Below are 27,347 nucleotides of genomic sequence, written 5' to 3'. Positions count from 1 at the left end.
TCGCCATCCCTTCTGCTCCTGCCGGGTTGTGTGTGCTGAGCAGCAAGCCACCTGCCTTGAGAGAAGCTTCTCCCTTCTCCTGCTTCTTCTGCTCGTTCCCTTTCTTCTTTGCTACCTGAAATACCAACAGTTCTCCTCAGTGCTTATCAGGTGCTTGTGGCTGTGCCCTCGGAGGCGTACACGTCCCCTCGCCCTCAGCCCTCACCACGTCCTGCTGGTAGGTGCGAAGCCCCGATCCCCTTCCGGACAAGACCTGTGCTGGCTGCTGGCGTACAATCAAGCCGAATATTCAGGCTCTGCTTCGTGATGGGTCCAGATCCTCCCTGTGGCCGTCAGGCAGAGCCCTCGCTCCCTCTCCACGCAGCCTGCGTGTCACCAGGGATGGAGGGAAGGTGTCGGTGTGGCTTGCTCCTGAGGGCCGGCTCCTGAGCCAGACCGAGCCAAACCAAGCCAAACCGAGCCAAACCGAGCCAGGCCAGGCCGGGCAGACCCCTCTCAGCAGGCTGCCGATGGCCGCAGCCCTGTGAGCCCGGCTTTCCGCCGGCCCTGCGCTGTCCAGCGCCTCTCCCCGAGGAGGAGCCGCGCCAGCAGGAGGCAGCCTTGGCCGCCTCTGGGGCAGCCGGGACCGGTGCAGGGCTTCAGGGGCGGTCGGGGCCGGGGCTCCGGGGCACTGCGGGGAGCGGGGCCCGAGCTGTGCCCGCTCCCCACGGGGGGTGCCCGGGCCTGGGCTCCGCACCGGGGGGCGGCGGGCGCGGAGCCCCCCGCAAGGTGCGGGCCGGGCCCTGCCTGGGCGGCCGGCGCCGGGCCCCGCTCAGGAAGTGACAAGCGCATTTCCTCCCTCCTCCTCCTCCTCCTCCTCCTCCTCCTCCTCCTCCTCCTCCTCCTCCTCTCCCCGGCAGGAGGGAGCGCGGCTCGGAGCGGCGCCCACAGCCGGCCCGGCCGGGCCGCGCCGCCGCCACGGTAAGAGCCGGGCCGGGGGGCGCACAAAGGGCGGCGGGGGGAGGACCCGCAGGGGACCGGGGAGACACTGGGGGGACACCGAGGGGACCGAGGGGGACACGGGGGGACCCTGCCCGCCGCCTCGGCCCCGGGGGAGGGCGGGCACGGCCGGGCGGGGGCCGCGGCACGGCGCTGGGGATGCCCGGGGTGGGGTGGGGGGCTCGTAAGCCCCGCGTGTGTAGGGCCGGCCTCAATTAATTAGGGTTGGTCATTAACCCCCCCCCGCCCTCCCCACCCTCGGTAGATGGCAAAGCTCGGGGACCCCCCGTCTGGCACCTCAGGGACCCCCCGCTTTGTCACCCCGGGCCCCCCGGTCTCGGCTCGCCGTGTAGGGTCTCAGGGCACTCATCCTGCAGCCCCACAGCCCCCGGTGCTGGGCAGCCGAGAGGTGCTGAGCCCTTAACCAGGAGCTGTGCCGCCACACCGAGCTGCGCCCCAACGCCGGGCCCGGCGTGCAGGTGGCCGTTTCCCGGCCGAAACGGTGCGTGGTGCCTTCCCCTCGAGTCCCCGAGCGATGACCGAGTGGATTTTCACGGCATAAAAGCTACCCACGCACTGCCGAGGTCGGCCCGGCTCGCAAGCAGGCTGTGAAGGCACCGCAGGCTCGGAGCATCCCCGCTGCGGATCCTCCTTGCCCACGCACGCTGGCACCCCTGGCCCTGCTCGGCAGCCCGTGGGCCGCGCGGTGCCGGCAGCTCGGAGGCAGCCAAGTGTCCTCGGCGTCACGCACGGTCCCCTCGTCCTGCCCCAAGCTGGGACACGCACCGAGGTTTGGCGCAGCGGGGAGGAAGGCGACGAGAGAAAACGTCAAGAGGAAACCAGCCGAAGCCGTCGGCCGCGGGACTGCGCCCTTCTCACCTCCCCACGAGGGCTGGGGACGTGCCACGCTGCGGTGCCCGCACAGCCCAGCCGCCGTTTCGTCTTCAATCCCCGCGTCCGGGCTCTGTGCTTCCAGGATCGACCCGGAGGAGGGAGGGAGGGACGGCTCGGGCCGTGCTGCATGTGGCCAGGATCTCCGCGAGCGGCTCCGGCTCCTGTTGCAGCGGGCGGACGGCCGCTGGGAGGACGATCAGCGGGAGCTCAGCCTGCCGGATCCAAAACTTTGCCTTCGCGCGTCGAAGCGGGGTGAATCGGCGCAGAGCGTAAGCGATTGCTGCGGACGGGATCCGGAATTTTATACGTGGAGATCAAGCGGGCTGCCAGACGGATCCGGCAGTGATTTTAGGCTGGCTTTCAAGTATGGATGCATGAATTAATAAATACGTCTGCATAAATACGCACGCATGCAAATAGGTGAGCGTATACCAACATAAACCCCCAAATCTGCTGCAGTTAATTACGTGCAATTAATTCTTTCTAGTGTCAAAGGCTTGTTTCACTTTCAGCAAGCGCGTTGGCAGAGCGAGACGCGCAGCTTTTTGCCCAAACCCCTGTGTTTTGGCGTAGAACCCGTGCAGGGGGTGGGTAGAGGAGGTGGTGGAGGGGGGACGAGGGGGGCTGCGAAGTTTGTCTGCTTTATGGCTGCCGGTCCACTTCTGATTTCTCAAGTGCCAGTTGCGTGGCTTGGGGCTGTTCTATTTGCCTTTTTGTAACGTACAGAGCTTCTGGTTTTGTCCATCCCCATCAGCACGGACGTGCTTTGTGCTTTCCGTGTAAAAACTCGGGTGGACAAGAGGCCCCCCGGGCCGAAAGGCGCGATCTGGGTTGTGTTCCTGTCCCCCTCTGGTGTCTCGCGGCTTGCGGGAGCACTTTGCTGGATCTGGTCCCGGTTGATGCTGAGCTGGGGCAGGGCAGGCGTTGGAGCAGCGGGGCTGGAGCAGGCAGAGGCGCTGGGATGCTCGCAGCCCCGGCACAGCCCAGCTTTCGTGCCAGCTCCACGCTCACCTGGCCGCTTTCGTGGGGTTTACATAGTTGCTCCTGCCTCGCTCCCCGGCCAAGCCGTCTGTGGCTGAGTTCATGACATTTCTTTTTGCTCCTTTCTCTCCGGAAAGAGGGAGGTGGAGGAAGGGGAAGCAAGCCTGCCGGCGTGGGGAAGCAGCAGGCAAACAGCCGGGGGGGCTGCGCCTGCCGGGGGTCCCACGTGTGCCTGTTGCGGGCGCTGCGGGTCGGGGCAGCAATCGCTGCTTTTTGGGTGTTTGTGGCACCGGCATCCCCACCACGGGGGCTGCGTGCCTGCTCCTCATGCTAAATTTAAACTAACTGGGTGAAGAAAAGGGGGTTTTGTGCCCTGCTGCTCCTCCACAGGTCGTTACACAGCTCGTTTGGCGGGGGGCTGATGAGCGGCTGCCGCGTGGGACCCCCTCCCCGCCCCACTCCCCCCACTTCTTTGCATGCGTACGAGCCCGAGCGCTGCGGTGACCCGTGCGCTGCGAGTGCTGCAGGCGGAGAGATGGGCATGACACCTGACCTCCCCATCTGCGCTGGTTGTCACCCTTTTTCCGCCCCCCGACAAGCCTCTGGGTGCACCCGTGGCTCCCGAACCTCCCTGGTGTGCCGGGCTGTGCCGCAGAGCCTGGTGCTGGTGGTGATGGGGGGCAGCCCCCGGGTGGATCTGCTCCCACAGCACTCGGGGGACAATCCCTCCAGCCCACACCACATTATTTGAGGGGTGCCGGTCGCAGAGGAGCAGGCTCGAACCCCGAAGCTCCCGTTCTATGCTCCGGCTGCCCTGGTAACAGCAGCCACGCCGTGTTTATGAGCGAGGACTTCACTTCCCCAAGGTCACGCTCCGAGTCCCCCGGCTGCCCGTGACCCAGCTGCGCAGGACGTGAGCGAGCCGGGGAGCAGATCCACGGGCTGCTGTGGTTTTCCAGACTTTTACGAGCTGGCTGCCTTCAGGGAGACCAAGTTCCCAGGGAAGGGCCTGTGCCTGAAGTCCCGCCAAGCTGGTGCGAGCAGGGGCTGCGTAAATCTTCGCTCACGGGCAGGTGAAGCAGGTACTGGGAATTAAAATGTGAATGCACACGCAGAATTTCTTCTGGCTCCGGGCAGCTGATGTGCGAGGAGCTCCTGCGAGCTTCGGTGGTGTGCAGCTGCGGGGTGTGGGTCCCTGTGCTGGTACCCACGGCAGTTCGGCTCCCTGACCACTGCTTTTTGATGTAAAGTTTACAAAAATGGGTGAGCAAGTGCCAAAAATACGTGCTGGTGGAGGGTCTGGGTTCCGTGCCCCCCGCTCCACAAATAATACAAAGCCTGAGGCAGGCTTGCTCGTAGCTGTCGCTTTCCGAGGATTAAATGTCGCAGCGTCGGTATCGCTCCTCCGCAGCCCGTTGGAAGCATCCCCCGGGCCGGGTCGTTCCCCATCTTCGTGGCTCCTGGCCGCAGCTTTTGCTTTCAGCAGCCAAAATCCGGGCTTTGCGCCGTGCGGTAGGTAGGGGAGCGGAGCGAGGGGAGGGTTTGGCTTCGTGGCTGCTCTGCGCTCTCCGAGGGTCTGTAAAGAAGGAAAGCTGGCAGACTGTGCTCGGCAGCTGGGAAACCTGTGAGGGGTTAGGGTTTGAATTATTTGGAGCCGGTGTCGAAGAAAGGTCCGTGCTTAGTGCCCGCTGCTTAACATCACCCCAGGCTTCTCCTGGCGACAAACCCGAGCGGCGTTTTGCTTTCTCCTTAGCGCAGCACCCAAACAGGCGCTGACCGGCTCTCCGCGTTGTGCGTCGCTCCTCGTGCTCCTCGCGGGGCGTTTTGTTGTTCCTGGTGCCTCTAAAAGCCCCCGGATCTCGTTTTCCGCACCTCCGCTCCTCCTCGGGGTGGCATTTCTGCCCGTGGAGCAGGAGGAAGAGGGACGTGAGGAGAGGATCCAGGTGTTGAAGACTTCAGGGGGAAAAGTGGCAGAGTTTTTTTCCCCGTTTCGGCGTGTTCACCCTGCTGTAAATGGCTTGGCACCCGGTGGGAGGGGAGCGGTCATGCCCCGTCCCGCTGGGGAGCTCGAGGAAGGCCGAGCAGGATGCCGTCGGTGCCAGCTGAAATAAAACCAGGTTTTCATTTCCAGTTACCGCTGGATTATTATTTTTTTCTTTTGTCTCAGAGACAGGGCTGAAGAAATCGGGGCTTTTACAGGTGCCAGGCTGCAGCGGGGCTCCCCCCCCCCCCCAGCACCCCCGTTGGATGAGGCATCCCTCCTGCTGCCAGTGGGAAAATTCGCTGTGGGTTTTGCTTCTCCAGGGGACCGCGGGGTGTGGGGACACGCTGCTGCTTTTGGGCAGCTGCCCCCGATGTGTCGGAGCTGTGCCCACGCTGCCAGCAGCTCAAGGGGGGGGCACGAGCGTGCGTGCGGCGACGGGGAAATGTTCCCCGCTCCGGCCCTCGGGGAGCAGCTCGAGGAGCCAAAGCTACCCGAGGTGTGGGCTATACGTGCCGCTGACACCTTACGGGAGCGGGGAGCGTGTCAGAGCAACAGATTGGGTGTTGTTCCAGCTCCGCGAGTGCCTCCCGGAGATATTAAAAACACCGGCTGAAAGCTAGGGCAGAGCTCCCCGTGAATGGCTCCCTGGAAATGTTGCCGAGCGCGCTCAGGTGCCGCCGGGCTCTGGTTGAAACGGGGAAACACAACGAGCGGGTGTTCGCTTTGGCTTCTTCCTCCAAGGGAAGGACTTTTGAGGGAAGGGGAAGCATCCTGCGCTGTTCCCCATCGCCAAACGAAGCCGTCCTGCCCTCACCTTGGTGCTGGCGGCGACTTTGTGGGGCTGCACACTGCGCAGCGGTGGGAAACACCCGATTTCCCCCAGAAACGAGGATGCCCCGTGCCCACCGCTCTGCCCACGGGTAGGGGTAACGCTGGCAGAGCCTGGCCCCGAGGCAGGAGGCTGCCTGACCCCGCTTCTCCCCTCGGGGCACGGCAGCGGAGGTGCAGCGGGGTGTCCTGGGGATGGGCTCCTTGGCAGCCTGCGCACGTAGGAGCCGTCTTCTGGTAACAGATTGCTGGGTGTTGAATGAACCCGAGGAAAACAAGAAATGCGACGGCTGCAGGGGCGACGCGAGTTTGCCGCTCGGTCTGCCAGGTCCCCGCTAATTCAGACAACGCGCAGATGTTTGGCTCCGCTTTCATTACGGAGATTTATGGAAGAGGCAGGGCTGGGAAATGCCTTTCCCGAGGGCTGGAGCGACGGAGGTGGCAGCGGTGGCACGGGGGCGAAGCTTTCCTGGCCCCTTCCCTTTGGGGATGCGCCGCTGCTGTACCCTGCCGAGGAAACGTCCATGGCAGCGCATGGACAAGCGGCATCAAAGCGTGCCCTTTGGTCACTCGGAGGACTGATGAAGGCAGATCTGGATGTTCTCCCCCCATCGCTGGGTACAGCCAGTATTTCCCTGCTTTAAATCCAGATACCTCTGTCCCCTGGTCCGTCAGGGGCCGTCAACCATTGCGAGTTCTCCAGCTCAGCCTCGAAAAGGGAGAGCTCCGAGCTGCTAACTCTCCGTCCCGGCACCGATGGTGGCCTTCTCCTGCTGCTGAGCAGCGTTCCTGCATTTTGGGGCGAGCTGTCCCAGACCTCCCAAGTCCCTGCGCCGTGCGGGGCTCTCCGGCTGTCCCCGAGGAGCTGGAAGCGTGGCGGTGCCATCGCTGCCCTCGCTTTGCCGTGCAGGACGTGCCTCTTGTAGGGACCAGGAGCTCTGGAGCCGGCACGGCTGGGCTGGCCGAGAAGCCCCGCTCGCCCTGGCCGTCAGCAGGCGGACGTCGCGCTCGGAGGTAGGTATAGAGGTGGGCTTTCATGCTGCTGCTTATCACTTATGCTTGACAAGTGGCTCTGAAAATGGCATGGTGGGACGCCGCTTAGCACCTCTGTCCCAGACATACAGGTTGTACCGGGGCAAACAGCACGCGGAAGAAACAAGAAGTGCTTTTTGCGCCTGTTTACCGGAGCAGCTTACTGCGAGCGGTAATTAAAAGTAAACCTGGGCTCTGCTGGCTTGTTCAGCACCCCTGGTTGTTAGGGTTAAGCAGCCAAAGCAATCCTCAATTCAGCAATTCCTCAACTTTCGGGAGCGTGGCCAACACTCACAGTGTCTCCCAGACCGTTGCAAATTCTTGTAATAAATCTCACAATTGGGGAAATGAAATAAAATTGGAGAGGTGAGCTGGTTCTTTGCACCAGCAGGCTGGTCCTGCTTCAGCTGCTCTTCTGCAGAGACCGCCTCGGTCCGGCTCCCTGGGCTTGCTCAAAATACGCCCCAGTCCCCAAGGAAGGCGTTAGGCAACGGCTGCGGGTTTGCTCCAAGAGAACGTGCCATCTTTACAGCCATTTTTCTGGCTAAAAGCATCCTTTAGGGTACGCCCAAGTGGCCCACGTGGCGCCGTGCAGAAGTACTGCCAGCATCTCCTACCAGGGTGGCGTGGACCGGGGTGGCCACGGGGCGCTTTGCTGCGGCTGAGCAGGTCTGTGCCAGCTCGCCAGCTGGGGACTGTCCCTCTGAAGGCGTTTGTGGGGTCTCCCCCCAAAATTTCTGTGCCACACGGCGCTGAAGAGCCCACGTGCAGGGGTTGGCCCTTCTGGGTTTTGCCTCCTGCCGTGCACGAGGTCTCGTCCCCCCGCACGTCCAGTTGCCACCTCTCACCTGGAGCCCCCCAGCCCCCCGGTTTGCAGCTCTCTCCTGCCGGGCGCTGTTGGCAGTGACTAATTCTGCTCTCTTTTCCTTTTCAGTCGCTGGGGAGGAGGAGGCGAAGTCGCCGCAACACCATTTTCGTGGAGCTGAGATGCTGAGGCAAAGCCCCACGACCCCGTCCTTCCTCTCCGTTTGGAAGGGAGTCTTTCCCCTGCCACTCCTATCCCGTAAGAGCAGGGGGGCAATAAAACTCATGGTTCCTTACTGAACTCGGCAGTGTTCAATTTGCCTTAATCGCTCCTGTTTTTTTGGTGAGATCACTCGTGGGGATGCGATCCCAGCTGTGTGGGTCTGGGCGTGCGCTGGGACTTGGGGCTCCCCCCGGCAGGTGTTTGGGTGCCTGGCTTTGGGCTCCGGCCTCTCTGATTTTTCATTCACTTAGCAATTCATTCGTGGCCGCGGGCAGCACCCTGGCACGTCCGCGGCTCTTCGTTGTGCGCGTCCACTCGGACCAGGGTGGGTGGCTGCGGGGTGGATTCGCTGCTCATGGTGAGCCGTGGGCTCCGGCGGGGAGCTGTTAATCGTAAGCACAGAGGTTATGTGGATCACGGAGCCGGATCCACCGAGCTCCTGACATCCTAAACACCACCGGTTACTGCCTCCCCCTCTGCTCTGACGGCGGTTAGAGACTCGGAGGGTAGGCGAGTCTTTTACCTATTAATTAATGGCGAATGTGCATCCTTATCTCATTAACCCTGGAAAAGACGGGTCTGGGTACAGGCAGCCGGCGGAGGAGGGCCGCTCGCGCTCCTGCGTTTGCTGTTTTCTGGCGTTTTGGACCCGTGGTTGAGGACTGGGGTCCCAGGAGCTGGCGGAGACCCCGCTGAGCCAGGGGCATGGGGTGAGGCAGGGGAACGCTGCCGCCTCTTTACACCAGGGCTGGGGAACCTGGGACAGCTTGTTCCTCGCCGTGCACAGTCCTCGGGTCGTTTTTGGAGAGCAAAGACTGATTGTCAGGCCCTGAATGGGATATTTCGCATTTATTGAAGGTTTTCACCTTGTAAATAAAAATATTTACTGGTGACATGGAGGAGTGAGAAGCTGGATGGGACATTTTGAGGAAGGGGAGCGAGCTGCCCAGAGCTGAGCCCCTCCAGCCTTGCTGCAGGAGTCAAGGCACTGCCCGAGAGAGGAGATGAGCCCGTGCTTGGCTCCGTGGAAATGCTGGGCTGCACGGGGTTATTCATATTTGTAACACATTAAATCTACAAGTTGAAAATGTACCTGCTGGTGTTATTTAAATGTACCTGCTGGTATTATTTAAATGTACCTCTTGGTATTATTTAAAGCAGGGTGAGGCAGACTGTGCAATGGGGAGATTCAGTGTAGCCCCAAAATATCTTAATCTAACGGTATGCTGGGGACAGAGGACAGTCAGCTCCACCGAGCAAAGAGTTTTACTATATGGACACCATCCAGTGTCTGGGAAAAAAAAAAAAAATGCTATTTACAGATTTAATTCTGCCCTTTAAAGTGTGCCTGTTGTCCCGTGTAAACCTTCTGCAGGGTTGTTGGTTCCGCTCTGTAAAAAGCCCTAAAACATGGTTTCAGACTGCGGTAAGCAGTGTGGGGAGACAGACCCACGGCGTTGTGGGGAGGATTTGCCTTGTGCTGGTGGTGCCCCCAGGTTTTGTCGCAGCCGCTTTGCACAGAGGAATTCTGCTGTGTGCAGCAGGAGGGGAATTGAAGGCTAACTGGTGCGGGTGGGAGAGTGATAGCGTGCTGGAGGTGTGCTCAGAGTTTGGCCTGGAGGGACTGGGTTTGCTTCTTCAAACGTGTGGGTCTAAAACCACGTTCAATGCAAACATAAAATAGATGTAAAGTGCAATTAGGTGGATCGTGGGACTCTATATCCTTGAGCAAAACTTAGAAATGCTGATTTATTCCTTTCCCGCTGTAATTTTTTTCGAAGACCAGCGTTCAGGTGCTGTGATGCTGTCCATAAATCAGAGCCCAGGGAAAGCTCATTCCCTCTCTGCAGCTGCGGAGGTCCCAGAGGCTCCCACTTGCTCCGTATTTTTTACCCATGCTAACATTTTGTGATTTCCCTGCACTCGTGCTGCTCATGGGTGTTCCATGCAGCGATGCAGGTAACGGAGCTGGCACCAATTTGGTTATTTGGGGCTGCTTTGGGGAAAATCGGTGCTTTTCCTGCGAGCTGAGGGGAACGAGCATCTTGGGGCAGCCTGTGTGGTGGTGGGGGGATGGAGCCTGGTTCGGGATGCCTCCAGCACTCCTGCTTGCTGGTCATCGTGATCTCTTTTCCCTTCAGACTGAGGTGGTGGAAATACGTTGAGGCCAGCAGGGCTGATGAGCTTTCAGCCTTTTGGGGGGTTAAGGAGCCCCCCCGGCAGCTCCCAGCCCATGTCATCCCTGTGGCCGTGGCCCGAGTCTAAACTTAACCTTGGCTGAAGGATGAAGATAGTCCCCTTATCTGATGGCAAACGAGGAAATACATTTCTTAAAATAATGAATGGTCCCCGAAGACTATCTTTTTATTAGCATCCGTGTGTGTGAAAGCTTCTGCTCTATAAATACGCAGCGGTTTCCTGCTCACAGCACAGCGCTGACAGGGAGACCATCCCGAATGGGCTGCCGCCCCTCAGAGCTCCAAAATCACGTTTTAGTGGAAAGTTCTGCCTTTTTAAAAGATTTTAATTATCATTTATTGGCGGGGGGTGCTTTAAAAACACCGCTGAGCAGCGGTGAAAACAAAAGAGCCTGTGCCTGGAGGCATGTCCTGATGGTGGTGGGACTGCTGCTGGGGGATACTGGTGGGACCACTGCTGGGGGCTGCTGGTGGGACCGCTCCTGGTGGGATACTGGTGGGATACTGGTGGTGATGGTGGTGGTATTCTTGGTGCAGATGCTGTGGGCATGGCGCCACCGTAGAAGCCGCTGCCCAGGCTTGCCGCCACGCCTGGGTGTGCGTAGCAGTCTGCTGCAGCAGCATTAATCATTACCTTAGGGAAAGATAATTATTTGTGGAGAAATCATAGCCCGTTAACGAGGAACCGTGCTTAACTGCTTTCCTGCTGCTGGGAACACTCATTTGATCCAAACTTCCCCTGTGGCTGCCTTGCCGGTGGTGGCCCCGGCGCCCTCTGAAGCACCCTGAGGCCTGCGTGGGCGAGCATTGCTGTCCCTGCATCAGGTCCAGCAGCAAAAGTGGCCAGAAATGGGCCAGCATGGCACAGAAAACTTGTGGCAGAGGAAGGGATGAGCCTTGGCTGTGGCTCAGCTGATGGTGACATCCCTGGTGACAGTCCCAGTGGTCCCAAAGAAGAGCTGGGCCTGCAGAGACAGGGCCCTGGGGCACTATGAAGGCCGTGGCGATGTTGCTGTGAAACACCGGAGTTTTGGCAGCGAGTCTGCCACCAGAGTTGCTTATTTTGTCCCCCGTGCAGCTATTTCCATGTTCACTGGTCCTTGCTTCCAGGCACCTTTGGTGTGTCCCCGTCTGTCCCCTGCTACGTGCTGGCGCTGGCAGCCCTTTCTGGAGGGCTTGTGTTCACACCGAACCTGCACAGACCCAAGCCTGGGGGTCTTTGTGCCCTCACAGAGGTCCCGTGAGCTTTCGATGCTCTGAAATACTTGGCTTTTTGTATTTGGTGGTTTCCACGTGGTTGTTGGGTTGCCCAGGGGTTTATGGCGATGCTACCAGTGAATTGTATGTATGGGGCAACCGATGCCCCAGAAGAAGCCGAGGCCGTACCACGTGCCTTCTGGAACGGTAAATCTTTGAAACCTGCGTTGATTCCCCACCCCGGCTCTGCACTCGGGGTGAACTTTGTCCTCACGAGCCCAGAGGAGGTGGTTGCTCTTCACCAGCCAGCTGGCCTTTAAATGAGCTACTCGTAACACCGGCACGACCTCTAATCCAAGCAAACATGAAAAAGATGATTTACGAGCCGGAGAGGGAATCCGTATGAGTTTGTAATGAGGTTTAATGCTCAGCAGCGTGTTCTCAAGTATCGTCCTTAAATACTGCAATTTGGTTTTCACTGTGTGACCCCAGATAAGTGCTTCATGCTCTTTGGATCATGCAAATGGTGGTTTTGTTTGTTTGCGTTAACTGCAAGGCAACAAAATAGGGAAACAGGATTAGAGGGGCGATTTGGGAAAAACACTGGTTTCTCTAATCAGATTTGAATCGCAAGCTGTCTGCTTCTGCAGGGGCGTGAATGTGGGGAGAGGATGCCGGGAGGTGAGGCAGGGCCGGGTGCTTGCAGCCAAGGCTGCGCGGTGCCGTGTGAGCACTGCCTGCGTTTTCCGATATTTGGGAACTGGGCTCCTCGTTGTGCAGCCCCAACTTTGCTTTTACGGCTTAAAGCTGCCAAGGAAATAAGAGAGGATCAGGAGGCACTGTGCGGCCCTCAGGATGACGGGCAGGGAGCCCTCTCCTTCCTTGCAGGCAGCTCTGTGCCTTGTTCTGCCCCTAAGGGCTCCTCATGGGCCAGGAACCAGGGAGATACTGGGCTGGCATGGGACATCTGAGGGGTTCCCAAAGGTAATGATGTGGAAATGGCTTCTTCTGCTGGAAATCTGCTCTTGGTTGCTCTGCAGGCAAGGGCTTCTGTGAGACTGCCTCTGGGGCTTCAGTGAATCCTTGTTCTGAAGCCTCAGCCTCTCCGACAGAGGGGCTGTGGGCTCCCTTTCTTCAGAAGGGAGAATTAAAGAGGAATTTGTATTTATTTGCTTGTCTGAAATACTCCTGTTCCTGAGGAGTATGTGCTCTAGGCAGCTCCTGCAAGTGCCGTGGCATAGAAAGCTTTGAGCTGCTCAGGTGCCAAGGAACGCCAGCAATGCTGAAGAGCCTAAAACAAATATTCCTCGCCCCTCTCCTAACGCAGCCCCTTCGCCCCGTGCCTTTGGCCAGGAAAGGTGTTCCAAGCCCTCTTATAAACCTTGTCCTCTTTCCCTTGTGCCTGCAGGGAGTCACCGGCGTTTGGCCGCAGCCCCCCGCTGCGCTCAGCCCTTTTTGGGGGAAAATGCACTGAAACGGGAGCTTTGCCAGACCATGGCTGATGGTGACCTCTGCCTGGACTCTGATGGACTCCGACGCAGGACTGCATTACCATGGTGATGATCTTAACCAAAACCCGGGAAAACAAAGGTGCTGACTCCGTAACATGCAGGACTGAGCTGGTAAGCCCTGTGAAGTGTTCGTTGACAGCTCTGCTGCTGCCAATGGCTTCGCTGTAGCTTTATGGTATGCCTTCTTTTCATGCTGCAGGGCCAGATCTTTAGATCTTTTATCAGTAGTGCTCCCCTGGTTTCTCCTGGGCTTCATTAATTTCCAAGGAGCAGGCGAGTAGTAAATGATTGGAGTGCCTTAACTTTTGCATATGTGCATTGCAGTAAGCATGCAATAGAATAAGAAGTAAAATAAAATAAAATAAAATCAATGCCGTGAATAACATGGGTTAGAAGTCGCTTTACCCAGAGTGAACAGATGCTCGTCATTAACAGGAGAATGAGCAAGTGGGGAGCAGGATTAAGGGGGAGATGGCAGAGGTCAGGGCTGATAGCTAACAGGCTCCCTGGCAGCCCAGAGGGATGCAAATCTAAATGAGCCAGCAACAGAAAAAAAAATGGGGCGTCAAAATGAGTAAATGATGCTGAAATGGCAGTGGTCTGAGAAGCGAGGCCAGGGTGAGCTGGTGGGGTGTAGGGCAGGGGGTGAGGGATAACGCAGAGCCATCCTATAGAGCACAGGGCAGGGCTGGCCGTGGGTGTTTGCACCTCCAGGAGAAATTGTCATAGCTGGAACAGTAAGTAGACCAAAGCTGTTCCTCACAGGGTGCAGAGAGCCTCAGATAAGGATGCTCAGGAACATGGCAGGAAGCATCTGGCAGGATTAGCCATAGAAGGGCATTTTGAGCCTAAAAGCAATGTAAGTGCCTGAGTGTGCTGGGGATGGTCTGTCTGGCCAGGCTTCCTGGGCAGATAGCACAGGGTGCTGGGTGGTGGAGGAGGTGACCAAGACAGAGGCTTCAAGGGGTGAAATTTGGGAAAGAAGACTGTTGATATATTAGGAAAGTGTCAATGCTTTACTGTCGGCTCCTGCCAGGAAGGCAGCAACTCCTGCAAGGGCATCAGCTCTGGCCATGCCCCTGGAAGATGTGGGAGCCTGGGCAAGGGTCCCGTTCCTGCACAACTCCCCAGGTGCTGCTGCCTGTGTAGGAGGAGAGTTGGCTGCAGAAAGGCAGAAAATCTTTCTCTCCATGTTGCTCAGAGAGCTGGCAGTGCTGGGAGGGCTGCAGAGCTGCACCACCAAGCTTTGCCCTCCCTTGCTTGCTGGGTGCCTCCTGGTGCTGTCAGTAGTGCAGCCGGCTTGCCCTGGCAAGATGTTCACAAGAAGTCTGATCTAGCAAAGAAAGCAGGACTTTTTCCATTGACTTCATGGGGAATGCCAGAGAGCAAATCCTAAATAAATAAAGGTCTGAGCAGCAGGGCACCATCGCCTGCTGAAGACCCACAGGCTCGTTGGTTGTTTTATATCCCAATCTGATCTTAGACTAAGCTCTCACAAAATGATCATTATACTTAACGCGAGGCATACATCATTTCAAGATGTTCCTCTCCCTTCCTCATTTGTGGGCATTAGCTTGTCTCTGAGCAAAGCCTGCAGAAGCGCGCTGTCAAAAATGCTGCTTTGGCCACTCTTTGGAGACAACTGCACGTCCTCCTTGCCTCCTGAATAATTTCACCTGCCTTTACTTAAAAAGATGGTGACTCGCAGGTAGAAATATCTTTATTCCACCTACAAAAGTGGCACATGCTCCAAAGAGGTGACAGACCCTTACTCACCCTCTTCTCATCTGCACAATTCATCGCTTTCTGCCTCCACATCCCAATACTTTCTGTAGGGGCAGCGTTCTGTGTGTGCACTGGGATTGTTTTGTTGGATTGCTCTGCAGGGGCAGTGCCAGCAGTGGGCACATCATATTATTATTATTGTTATTGTTATTGTTATTATTATTATTAATATTATTATTACATGAGTAGGCAAGGTGTAAAAGATGAATCAGGAGAGAAGGTGCGAACGTGGTGGCCTAATTCCAGATAAAACACAGCAGTGGCAGCGCAGATGGACGCGGAGCGCATGCCAGAGCTTTGCTCAGATGAAGTAAAGCCTCGTGCAGAGAGGACGGAGCTGCCAGGACAGACAGTTTGGAAGCAGAAGATGGGTATTTTGGGGGAGAACAAAAGAGCAATTAGTATGAAAGTGTGTTTTTGCGGGCATAGCTGAAATGGCATGCAACTCCAGATGACATACTGATTTATTGTATATAAAACTGTCCATGCCCATTTTTAGAAGTCTGATGTTTTGTTGTACACAGTCAAGAGGAAAATTCTTGGAAAAAAGAGTGTAAAAACCAACTGGGCTTATTTAGTGCCCGTATAGTGGCATTTTTCCCTATTTTTAGTGCACATTGGCACCATCCAGGTGCAGAATTGTCAGGAAAAATGGTGGGGTGAGTCTCAGAAACATGCTAAATGTTTTAAAAAAACACATAGCTGCTCTGTGTCTAGATGGGAGGCCTTCATGAGCTTGGAGTGGGTCAACCACCACTGCTGCTCCTGTCCTGCCCCACCCAGAGTTACTGTTCAACTTCTGGTTTAGTTTCTGCAGTTTTGGGTCCAGGGGCTGGGGACCTGGCTGCAGCTGTTCCCGTGGGCAAGAACTAGCTGTAGGAGCGATGGTTTGCAAGCTCAGGTCTTGACACCGACTCTCCACATGAGACGTGAATAGTTTTTCTGGTTGTTTTCAGCACACTCCAAAGATGAGTCAAGGACCTACGCTCTTCTCTTGTGGCGTTATGGGTAAGTAGCCAAAATTTCGTTCTGTATTTCTTTCACTTCCACTCCCACGTCCTCAGCCATGTGCGGGAAGGTGTCCTGACTTTCTGGAGCCCTCCTAAAAATGCATCGTGCCCCTGGGGTGCAGCCCCCCGGTGCCACAAGGTGCAGTGTCACCCAGTGTGGGAAGACCCTTAGTGGTGGCCGTCACAGCCAGGCCTCCCTCTTTCCCAGGGGTGGTCTCCTGCCCTCCCATCCGTGCTGGATGCATTGCTTGTCTGCTGCCCCCCAGTGCTTTGGTCCGTGTGATTATTTTTAGAATTACTTGCAGAGTTGGGATTATAAGCATTTGGGGTCCCAGAATGTGTTCCTCGTGGGTTTGCGTACCCAGCCCATGACCATGACTGCATGATGCACATAATAAATATGAATATTGTCACTAAAACGTTCTACTGCGTGGCACAGGGTGTTTGGTCATGCCTCAGACACTAATGAAAATATCTTGTTTTTGCCTTTAACAATAACGTTAAGCTGTTGTATATGGTGTTTAATACCTTTTGTGGCAGAGCTCTCTGTCAACTGTTATGCTGAACAGCCTCTGGAACTGATGGGGAATTGGTGCATTGGCCCATGATCCCGAAAAACCAATGATGCAGGAGGATGTGCCCCTATATTGTGTTCTTTGGGTTTTGTAATGGGGAGCCAGTCACTAGGCGAAGTCTCAAAACCCAATTAAAATTGTAGGTCAAGTTTGAGCCAAGCTACTTGGTATGAAAGCCAGTGCTTTACAGACAAAGAGGCTACCCCTTTTCTTCGTGGACACAACTCTCATTAGCGTTAATGGGAGCTGAGCACATGCATTGAGGGGAGATATTTCCCAAGCTCTCTGATAACTTGAGTCAATTGGAGGAGGGGGGGACGATGGAAAATGTTTTGATTTTTTTTCAGATGAAAGTCACAAGCTTCCAAGTCAAGAATGGGTAGAAACAGTCCGTTCCCTTTCTCCTGCCTGTCAAAAACGAGTAAGGGACAAAGAAACCCAATGAGATGGTTTTGTCTTGTGCTGTGGCACTGGCAGGCTCTTCCACGAATATGAAGAGCCTAAGCCTAATTGAAAATCAGCTTGGTGTTAATAGCTTTTACAAAGCCTTTTGCGTCCTCCTAGCGCGGTGCTGGTCTTCCTTGGCTGCCAAATTATCCTGTTCCCAAGGCAACCCAATCTCACCTCCTTGACCACGGCTTACCATGTAATTGTCTTTGTCATGCCCAGTCAAGAGGAGCGAGTCCCCGGCATGTCAGAGCATTGTGTGGTTTGTGCTTAATTTTTTAGGCGTCTTTCCCGAACGCTCTTCTTGATGCCTCCAAACCTGGGCCACAGTCACAAACCAACTCAACGCTGAAACTTGCTCAGTGTTTTCAATAAGTCCCAGGGTTGTGACTTATCAAATTCGGTATTAGTGGCCTCAAACCAAATCTAAAGGAGTCAAAATGTAAATGTTACAAACGTCTTGGTCAACGGGCGCTCCAGCAGCATCGCAACGGGCAGCGCTCTGCCAAGAGCATTGCCTGCAAAAAGTTCGGAAAAACACTTTGAAGGGGACAGGGGTAAACTGAGTCTCACACATTTTAGATGTAAGATGTATTAAACTCTGTAAGGATCTGAAAATTGGTTATAGGTTATAATTCAGTATATGAGTAAATGTCACTAAAGGCTTGATGTGTCAGATGATGCAATGTTAGATCCACTTCTCTTGATTTTTAGGTTTATTAGTAATGCTCTGGCAGAGGGATGATAGTAACATTAGTAAAAAGATTGTTGAATTTACAGTTCTAGTCATTTCATCTTTAATTTTCATCCTAGCAAAGGGCTATGTCAATGAAAAAAAAAAACATTTTTCCCTTTCTTCTTGATGGGCCCTTGAAACACCTGGGAGTGTAGGAATTGTCCCGTTACTGGACGGAGATTTTTTTCCTTCTCTTCCCTTGCGGTCTCCATCACATGCCCTCCAGTAAAAGAGTGTGTTAGAGAAAGGAGCGAGCATTTTAGAAAGTTTGGGTATTACTTTTGGCTTTCTGTCTTGAAATTTTTCCATCTGTGGGTGGATGGCAGTGGAAGATGCACGCTATTTTAACAACACGTTGGAAATATTGACCAGCTCCTCTTCAGCAGGTAAGTAGGAAGTGTTTGGCACCTCAATGGGTAGCAGCAGAGGAGCGGGCACGTTTTTACCAAAACAGGGTTGAATTTCCCTCCGATGTACAGGCCATCAGCACAAAGAGCGTGCACACGTTGCCTGTTCTCAAGCAGTAGGTTTTGGGGGCTGCTGTTTGCGTTTCCCTCTGAAGCGCAGCTCCACACATTGTATTTTAATCTGATGTGTGCCAGGGGAAAGCAGGAGGGCCGTCAGGCTCTATGGCGCTGCCTTCAGCTAATTGCAACCGTCGGATTTGTTCCACGTTGAGGAATCATCTCCTGAACATAAACAGGGGGCAGTGGAAAATACAGGCTGCCTTTTCCCCGGTGCGCGGGGGCCAGGAGACTAAAATTCGATGCGAACATCATGCGAAAAAGGGAGTTGGATGTGCACCCGCATGAAGAGAAATGTTTGGGTTAGGATCCAAACAGAATTTATCTGCCAAAAAGGAGGAAAAAAAAAAATGATTGAAACCCGTAATTACTTTACAAGTTGCTGTAATAAATTATGTATGAATGTAAATTATTTCACAGGAAAAGAACGTGGAGGAAACTTGAGCAGAAGGATCATGCATTATGTATAAAAAGGAGCTGTAAAAATATTATAGCAGCACATTTGTGCCGTTATAGTTAAAGTTGTGTCAGCATTTTGATTTTACACCCTTCTCCTCTGTGGTTGTGAGCATGGCTGTTAAAATTTACTCTGTGTCATCGGAGGAACGCAGCCCCTCAGCAGGCGTTTCGGCAGCTGCTGGCCATCCCGAAGGTGCGGGGAGAAGAAATGCAAATGTTTCCCTGGGCTCCAGGCTTGCTTTGGGGTACTGAGACCCGAAATCAGGTTGGTTATTTCCAACAGTTTCAACAGGACCTCCTTCACCTGTGGTGCCCGTAGATGAAATGCCCGTCCTCGGGCTGGCGGTGTGTGCGCAAAGCTCGCCCGGCCCGGGCAGGCTCAGATGGGCTCTGGTCCCTGGGGTACTTGGAGGGAATGGGATCCCCCGAGACCTGTGGTGCCCAAATCTTGGAGGAAGGTCTGTGGCACGGCACAGGTAGCAGCAGGACTCAGGGTGCCACGCTGGGGCTCCTCTCAAGCTTGCTGTTGGTCTGGCCCTTTGGTGGTTGTTTGCTGCGGGCGGAGAGGTTTGTTCCTCCTCACTCCTGGCTGCAGGCAGCGATTTCACTCGAAATCCCTTGGGTGAAGTTTTCTGGTCCATCAGCGACTAATCTTAATGAATAGAACAGAACAGAACAGTTCAGGTCAGTTGGAAGGGACCTACAAAGATCATCCAATTGCCGGAGCACTTGAGGACTAACCCAAAGTTAAGGCGTGTTACGGGGGGCGTTATCCAAATGAAGCCATGGGGCATCAACCACCTCTCCAGGAAGCTTGGCCCAGTGTTTTACCACCCTCACAGTAACAAATTTTTTCCTACTATTCAGTCTGAGCGTCACCTGGCTCAGCTTTGTGCCATTACGGCGCGTCTACAGTAAACCCGGTGCCTTCATCTGATGGGAGCCAGCTGTGCAAGGGTCTCGGGGCTGTTCGGAGGACACCACCAGTCTCCTTGATTCTGGAACAAAGCTTCCGAGACCTCAGGACCTGGACTTGTTTGATGTGGTGAAGGTTACCTGGGGAAAAAGGTGGATGTTGTTCCAAGTAAATTAGGAAAGGGTTAGATGGGAGTAAAACCAGAAATAAAGCAAGCTGCTCTAGATTAAAGGGTAGCAGGCCTTAAAAGGTAGCTTGTTTTAAACCCGATAAAGCCGTCCTCGTTTACTTGATGGACGTATTCAGCAAGTGACTGAAAGTGCTTAGTTTTGTAGTTTTGTTTGGATTTTTAAGTTAAAATCCAGAAATCAGAGGCTCAGGCTGTTTCATCTGAGGACACTGACAGCCAAGAAGGACGCGTTCAACCGCGGGGGAAGAGCTCCACGTGCCACAGCTACGTCGGACCTTTGTTGCAAACGTTCTTCCATCGTTTTGCGATAGGCGAACGAGTGCTTTCCAGCAAAGCAGTTTACTTCTGAGCCGAGGAGTTCTCCCGGTGGATTTTATCCTGGAACAAATTGTTGCCTCTGGGTCAACCAAGCTGAGGTTTGTAATTTAAGAAAATGAATACAGGCTTACCTGCAGCAGTACTAACGGCTCCACTGCAGTTATCGTTATCAGTGTTCTCGGGATGCGAATCAGTCTTAAAATTGGAACAGAAAACCAGCCATTTTTCCTCACGGGGCTTTCCCAACCCCTAAACTATCCTCATTTTTGACTTGGGTTTCCATTGGTGCCAGGGCAGACACTTTGCATTGAAAATACGTTTTTGGGGCTCTTGTGGGGTTCGTGCTGGGAGGGGCTGTGCTGCCCTCGTCCCGGGGGGCAGCGGCAGCGGGGGACCAGCACCCCCCACACAAGCACCTCGTGGATGGGAGCTGCTCCACCGGGCACCTGGCACGTGCTGAGCACAAAGGGAAAAAGCAAATAAGAACCCGAAGTCGTTGCTCGGGTTAACAGCACGCTTACAAGTTTCCTTGTAATTTTTTTTTCTAAAGATTTATAGCTGTGTGGGCAGCAGTAATGTTGGAAGAGGAAGGTATCCTGTATCCTCTCACAGAAGCCTACCGAGGCCTGATGTAAAACGTGACGTCTGGGCCTGGGGGTCGTGGCAGCTTGCCATAAAAAATTAGCTTCTATTTCTGTTTCTTTTGTCTGGTGACCTGACCCGAGAAATCTCTCTGCTGGCAGCATAATAAGGGGGAGGGGAAATAATAAAGATCTAAACATAGATGTGATTGTTTAGCATGGATTTCTCACTTGTCATTGTGCTTCTTGAAATGAGAGCCACGGGGAAAGTACGGCGCGGTGGCTCGGTGCAGTGCCAGGCTGCTCGTGGAGGGAGCTGGTTTTGGGGGGAAAAATGGGAAAAGTAGTCAAGAGTGGGGTAGAGACATCAACTTACAGAGGCCCTGGGTCTGACCTCCCGGCTGGAAGCGACCTGTGGTGGGAAGCAGTCGGTACCACCACCGCATCTTCCCCGTCGCCAGGCTGTACCTGCAGCTGCAGGGTGCGCACGGCTTTGAGCTCAAAGCTCAGCTAAGTGGAAAAAAAAAAAAAAAAAAAAAAAAAAAGAAAATCTAAAAAAAAATGCTGCACAATTTAGATATGATCACACGAAACTTCGCAGCGACGGTTAGCCAGCATGCTTTGCCTCCGTTTGCAGCAGCCGACGACGAAAGCAGTACCAGAGGTCTGGCGGGTGATTACTTTTTTCCATCGCAGCAGCCGGGGCTGGAGCCCGACCACGGTTTTCCTGTCGAGCATCAACTGCAAGCCTGCACAGAGCCCTGCTAGCCGTAGCAGCCCGTGCCAAGGAGCCGGGCCCCGCTGGTCCTCCTCTTTCTTCTTTTATAGTCAGGGAACCGTGTGTGGGAATGAGCTCATCGTGCTCAAATCCTCTTTTTGCACGGTCATCGCGGGGATCTCCGCGTGCAGCTGCAGCCTGGCTGGCGGTCTCGCCGCATCGAGTCCTAAGTGGCTGCCGGCCCCTTGCCGTGCACGTCTCGGAGGCGGAGGGAACCGTGGGCTCGGGAGGCACGGGCTTCTCCGAGCTTGGCCTAAGACGTCCCTAAATCCACGTGATGAAATTAACGCCTTCATTAACGCCCCGAAAGCAGGTGACGGGTCTTGTGGTGGAAGTACAAGTGCGAAATGGGCAAACCTGCAGGTGGGCAAATTCCTCTGCGTACAAACTAATCGAAAGAGAGAGGGGAAAAATGTAAAAAAAAGCACATTTAAGAGAGGGAAAGTAAGATTGTTAACTGGTTTACTCCTTTAAATAAATGCTTCAGTGCTATATTTTATTACAGAAGTGCACACGATTGGCTGTGCTACTCACAGCTGGGATTTCCAAGGCAACCCCGAGGAGATGCTAAGCCCAGATCGCTGCCGAAGAGGCAGCAGGAGTGGGTACCCGGTGCCCGGGGCGTGTACCGGCTTTGCGGGAGGAATACTTCAGCATTCAGCGTGGCTGACAGCAAGACAGCCCGGTCGGTGGCTGTAGGGATGGCTTCTGGTTCCCCGTAGGCCCTGATGTCCTTGCCACGGGGAAGCAGTGCCCCCGTGCCCGTTTTGCCCCGACATTGCAGCAGCTTTGGGCTCTTCATTTTTTCTGTGAACCTCTCGGGCAATTGTTGGTTGGAGAGCCCAGGACAAAACGGATCCATCCGAGGCACGATTTATGGCAGAGGTCTGGCCATGGCCATGGTGTTTCGTGCTGCTGAATTCCCCTTGGCTAGTGCAATCTGGATGTTCGGAGGCATATTTTTATCGGCCCCGAGCAGTTTCGCTCCTGCTGCGATGATCATTCTGTCTCTCCCTCTCCATCTACGCCACAGCAACCGTGCTGCTGGCGGTTTGGAAAACCATATTCCAAGAGTTAATTAATTTGTACTGGAAAATGTCCCATATGCTCCTCTTTGTTTACGGACGTGGAAAGCGAGTCGCAGAATTAATTAATGCTAACGCCTGCGCGCGTGTGTGTGTGTGTGTGTTTTTGTCATTTCTGCACCAGAAAATGACAGATGGGGAGACCTCGGCAGGAAGTGCCCACTGCAGATCGAGCAGCCGGGCGCCAGCATCTGGGACTGCCTGGCGGACAAGGGCGAGGAGGGCTCGCTGTGGCCGCGGGAGGCCACCAGCACCTGCTCGGTGACCAACCTCATCAAAGACCTCAGCCTCAGCGACCCCCACGGCAACCCCTCGGCGCCCCCCAGCAAGCGCCAGTGCCGCTCGCTCTCCTTTTCGGATGAAATGTCCAGCTGCAGGACATCGTGGAGACCCTTGGGCTCCAAGGTCTGGACGCCGGTGGAGAAGAGGCGGTGTTACAGCGGGGGCAGCGTGCAGCGCTACTCCAACGGCTCCGCCACCATGCAGAGGAGCTCCAGCTTCAGCCTCCCGTCCCGCTCCCACCCGCTGGCCTCCTCCAGCGACCACCCGGCGCTCGCCAGCCGCCTGGGCTGCCAGGCGAGGAAAACGGGGCCCAGCGGGCCCGCCAGCGACACGTGGAGCCCCGAGGGCGGCCGGGCGGACATGCAGAGGTCCCTGTCCTGCTCTCACGACCGCTTCTCCTCCTCGGAGCCCGGCCCGCCCTCGGCCAGCAGCACGCCCGCCTCCACGCCGCAGCTGGGCCGCCGCGCCGGAGGGCTGTGCCGCAGCCGCTCGCAGCCCTGCGTCCTCAACGACAAGAAGGTGGGCGTCAAGCGGCGCAGGCCCCAGGAGGCGCAGGAGCAGCGGCCGTCGCTCGACCTGGCCAAGATGACCCAGGTAAGGGCGGGCAGGGGGCTCCGGGGAGCACGAGTCCCCTCGGGATGGGGGCTCGGGGCAGCACCCGGCCGCCTGCCCCAGCTCCGTGCTGCGGTTCCCCTCGCTTTGGTCCTCCCAGCGCGCTCGGCGTTGCTGTTTGTGATAAAACTCCTGGCTGTGCTTCCTCAGGTGAGGCCGAGAAACAGCCTGGGGTTTTCTCTCCTCGCCTTTCCTGAACATCCCATGCTCTAAATTCATTTTCCCCCCTCTTGCAAGGATGGGATATTTTATGGCGTTTCATGCCTGGCAGCTCGATGGGTGTTCGGATGAGCTCATTCGTGTTGGAGGAGGTGATGAGATTTTCCTTCTCCACAAGAGCTGACAAGATGAAAAGGGCCAGAGAATTACATGTTTGGGTGGCTGCGGGAGCAAAAAGCAAGGCATTGCAGTCATCTTTTGATAAACCCAGCAGTAACATTTCATATGCTAAGCTGATTTTATTAGCTAACAAGCCGGGCAGGCAGTAAAAGCGGCTTAGGCGTGCTGTTACATTTTACTAGCCACCAGCTGCAATAACACGACTGGCAGCACCGAAGGCCTTTCCACTTCCTCGCGTCGGTGGAAACGTTTCTAAAATACGTGGCCGTGTTCACTGGGGCCGTACCCCGCGACTGCTTCGCTCCCTGCGGGTCTTTTTCCCGGAGGAGCTGGCGGTGATGAGGGTGGCGGGAGGAAGCACGGGGCCGCCGTGCCCAGGGTGCAGCCTGAGGCTGGAGGAGGGATTCTGGGGACGTGTTTGGGGCAGGATCCTGTGCAATGCCTCTGAACGTTTTGCCCTGTCATTGAGTTCTCACCCCAGAGAAGGTGGAAGTGTTGGTGGCAGTCCGGTCATCTGCTTGCTTTTTTTTTCTCTCCTCTTCCTCCTTTTTCCCTCTGTGCACGGCCGCTCATTGCTTCATCTGTACACACAGGGCAGAACATCCCACGAGCCTGTGTGAGAGTTTCATGGTAACCCAAAGCCTGCAAAAGGCCCAGATTGCCTGAAAACTGCGGGGAGAGCAACTTCCATCAGCCGCCAGCGGCAGGGAGGGGGCAAGGCAGGGCAACCCCAGGTCGTCGTCAGAGTCCTGGGGAGCTCGGCGTGGGGAAGCGACAGCGGGGCTCCTTGCGGGCTGTGCCTTATTGCAATTACCATCGCGCTCAGCCAGGAGAGAAGTCGCAGAGCATTGGCCACGCTCCTCCAGCTCTCTCAGGAAGCTGCTTCGCTGCTTATTCCTTGCTTTGAAAGGAGCGTGATGAAAATAATAATAATAATAAAAAAAAAGCAGGTTTTTGCATAAGCACCATCGGGACTGTTCTCCTTGGTGCTGCCGTTGCCACCCGTGCTGATGACTGCAGCTTTCGTCGAGGCTCCATCAACAAGCGATGGAGTGGGAGGAGGTCGCACGGGGCTGTGGAAAGGGGTCGGCAAAGCCCACGCCGTACGGTGGGTGGGGGGAGAGGGGAAGGATGTGGCCCCGAGCTCAGGTGCCAGGGCTAGGAAACGTGCTGAGCCTCTTTCTGCGTGCCCAGAAGTGGCTGGTGAAACCTTCATAACCCACGCTTCCTCCGACGGCATTTTCTGAGGCCGTGTTTGGGAATGCAAGGCGTAATTGCAGGAAATGCAAGTTCGTACCGAAATGCGTGCGAGGGTTTAGGAGGAGCCGTGCGAAGGAAGGCTCCTGTGTGCTTATCGCAGGCTTTCCATGTGGCTGGGCGGCTTTGGTGCGCAAAGATGTTCGTGCCAGTTTCTTGCACGAGTGTGCAGTACCAAAACCAGGTGCAATAGCACACAGAGCCGGCTGCGGGTGTGCAAGGGGGCAGCTTGGCTCAGTTGCCCACTGGGATATTTGCTTGCCACGGCCAGAATTCTGACCCGCAGCACTGAATTTGTTCAACATCTCCCTCTGTAGAAGCTGCTCACCTCTGAGAGGAGCTGAAGGCACTCCTTAGGTACTCAAGGTACTCCAGACCTTTGGGGATGAAACCAAAATGTTGAGTGAGTTGCAAGCTGAGGGATTGCTGCACGTGTGCCCCAGCTGCATCTGCTGGAGTACTCGGGGGTGAACAAAGGGAAGAGACAAAAGGAACTGTGTACTATTTTTATTCGCCTCGCTATTGTGAGAGTCTGCGCAGTGGCTGCCATCGCGGAGCGGCGCTTGCGCCATGGTGAGGTGAACCCCCAAAAAAAGGGTTTCTGCAGGTTGTGGAGGAGGGCAAGCTGCAGGGTCGGGGGCTGATAGGAAAAATAAAGCCAAGTAGAAGTGGGCAGAACTCCCTTACAAAACACGTTGTTTTTAAAAATCGCCGCTCCTGTTGCAGCTTTCCTGGGGATAAGTCGCAGTCCGGGGCCTTTGCGGTTGTTTGCAGAGATGGGGGAAACAAATCGTGGCTGTGTGCTCAGCAGGGGAAGGAGCGGGCAGGGTGGGAGACGATCAGGGCCGGGCTGTGCAGGGCAGGTAGCATGGGCTCAGCAGGGCTGAAGGACCCAAGGTGGCACCTGCTGGGGGCTGGGAGGGCAGGGAGAAGCCGTCTGTCTGTCCTTGATCACCACTTTGCTCCGGCCGGTCCAGGGGGCATCACAGGGAGCGCTGCGGGGTGGGCACCGCGCTGTGCCGGCCAGCAGGGACCGTCCTCCCGAGGTCCTCCAATCACTTTGATCCCTCATTAAGGGAATTAATGAGTTTATCTTTCAAAATGCTCATGGAGTATTTTTTTTTTTTCCTAAAAGTTCCTTGTGATTTTTCTGCTCTTTAATTGCCAACGAACGGCTGGGAGAAGGAGGGTGGCTGGTAGGGAAAAGGAAAGGAAAGGAGAAGGTCCGCCCTGCCCTCACTGCTGGCAGACAGACCGAGGGCTCGGGGCATCACCAGCTCTTGCTGGTGCCAAACCCCTCCAAGGGCATCATTTCTCCCTCTCCAAAAGTCAAAATAGTTTCTGACATTTTTCTACTGAGCCGAAAGCAGAGGGGGATACGTGTCACAGCGAGGTGCAGACCCGCTGCCGGCTTACAGACCTAACGGCCCTGGAAATGCAGTCACCTGCCTTTTGCCATAAAGCGAGCCCTTTCACTTTTAAGAAGGAGGTGGAAGAGTACCCGCAGGCATTGCAAGTGGTAAAAATATTGAACGCACAAGGAACGTTTAACACAGCCCCGGCCGGATCATGCCCACAGGCGGTGTGAGCTGCTCCTGGCGACACGCGGAAAGGGCTGGCTTGGTCGTCCAGAAGAAAAGTGACGCTAAGGTTTCAAAAGAAGTGCGAAATGAGCCAACAAATCCCAGCCTGCCTGTTGGACCTGTGAGCCACGCCAGGGTATACGTTAATACATGTCTGAAGGAGGACCTGCAAGGATCTGAGCTGCAGCTTTAGGAGGATGAAGACTCCACGAGGCCGGGCGGTCGCTGTGCCGTGGCACGGCCAGCTGCCCTGCAGGGCCTAGAGACAGCTCATTGCGGTCCTGGGGCTTCCTCGGGGAGCACAAAAGGTTTGGAGCCCACCTGGGAGCTTCTCCCGAGCACTGGGAGCTGAGCCACCGGCTCCCACAGCCCGCAGTTGCGTTTGCTCATCCTGCGCGAGCGACTGCAAAAGCGAAACAATAAAAGGAAACGGGCTGAGGAGCGGGGGCAGCACGAACAAAGGGCTGTGGTTACGAAATTGTGGAGATGCTAAAAGCAGCAGCGTGTCACCGTAGTGACCGCGTTTGGCAATCGAATTGCAACAGAGAGGATGCTGCTTGGGCAGCAGCAGCTGTTTGGCAAGAGGGAAGCGATGCGGCCTGCGGGGATGTGAGCCTGGCCGGCCCCCCGTGGGATGCGGGACGAGGCAATTCCCTTCCTGCAGGAACAAACAGGGGAAGCGTCCCCCCACAACTGAGGGCAGAGATGCTTGGGGACGAGCTGAAGAGCCTCAGCTCCGTGTGCTGCACCTCTGGGCAGCGATTTCCCTAGGAAGGTCAGCGGGAGAGGGGAGCCCCTGGGTGGCCATGGCACCTGCTGCGGACCCTTTTCTCCACGCAGTGCCCCTCCTGCTGCTGGTGGGCCTTCTGCCTGAGGCTGTCCACTCCGGGAAGGATGCCTGCAGCTTCGTTTTGCGCTGACGTGGGTGGCTCGTGCGGTGGATGGTGAAGGAGGGGAGCATCCGGGCGCTGGCTGCCACCTTCCAGGGGCAGGAGGTGCGATGGGCTGTCACCGAACCATGTCAGGTGGCAGCTCTGGCCAAAATATTGCCCCGGACTGAATGCTCGCATGGATTTGGGCAGCACAGGGCAGAGCTGCTCAGGAACCACCTTTGCTGTCCTCTGAGGATGCCACGGGTGGTTTCAGGGCAGAGCTTTTCCATCAGCAGACCACGGGGGAAAGTTTGTCAGCTGGACAAGGCTGCGGAGGGCTTGTGCATGGACACCCCGGCTGAGTCAGC

General features: G+C 55.8%; 1 protein-coding gene across 2 annotated transcripts in view; it reads left to right on the top strand.

Annotated features, from left to right (window-relative positions):
* Positions 1–946: 946 nt before the first annotated feature.
* Positions 947–27,347, top strand: part of FAM53B (family with sequence similarity 53 member B) — a 39,191-nt gene continuing 12,790 nt past the window's right edge. Inside the window, exons 1-5 of one of the 2 annotated variants that reach the window (XM_035330016.1) lie at positions 6,634–6,679; positions 7,632–7,760; positions 12,528–12,741; positions 15,372–15,423; positions 22,159–22,910. In XM_035330016.1, coding sequence (XP_035185907.1) covers positions 12,673–12,741; positions 15,372–15,423; positions 22,159–22,910 — 873 coding nt within the window. In that variant the 5' untranslated portion in view covers positions 6,634–6,679; positions 7,632–7,760; positions 12,528–12,672. Of the gene's footprint in view, positions 961–6,633; positions 6,680–7,631; positions 7,761–12,527; positions 12,742–15,371; positions 15,424–22,158; positions 22,911–27,347 lie in introns of those variants that run through there. The other variant, XM_035330015.1, reaches the window with a different exon arrangement.

This window comes from Oxyura jamaicensis, chromosome 6 (assembly GCF_011077185.1).
Source record: "Oxyura jamaicensis isolate SHBP4307 breed ruddy duck chromosome 6, BPBGC_Ojam_1.0, whole genome shotgun sequence".
NCBI classification, from domain to species: domain Eukaryota; kingdom Metazoa; phylum Chordata; class Aves; order Anseriformes; family Anatidae; genus Oxyura; species Oxyura jamaicensis.
Note: the sequence above shows the minus strand (reverse complement) of the source record. Positions and strands in the feature narration are given on the sequence as shown.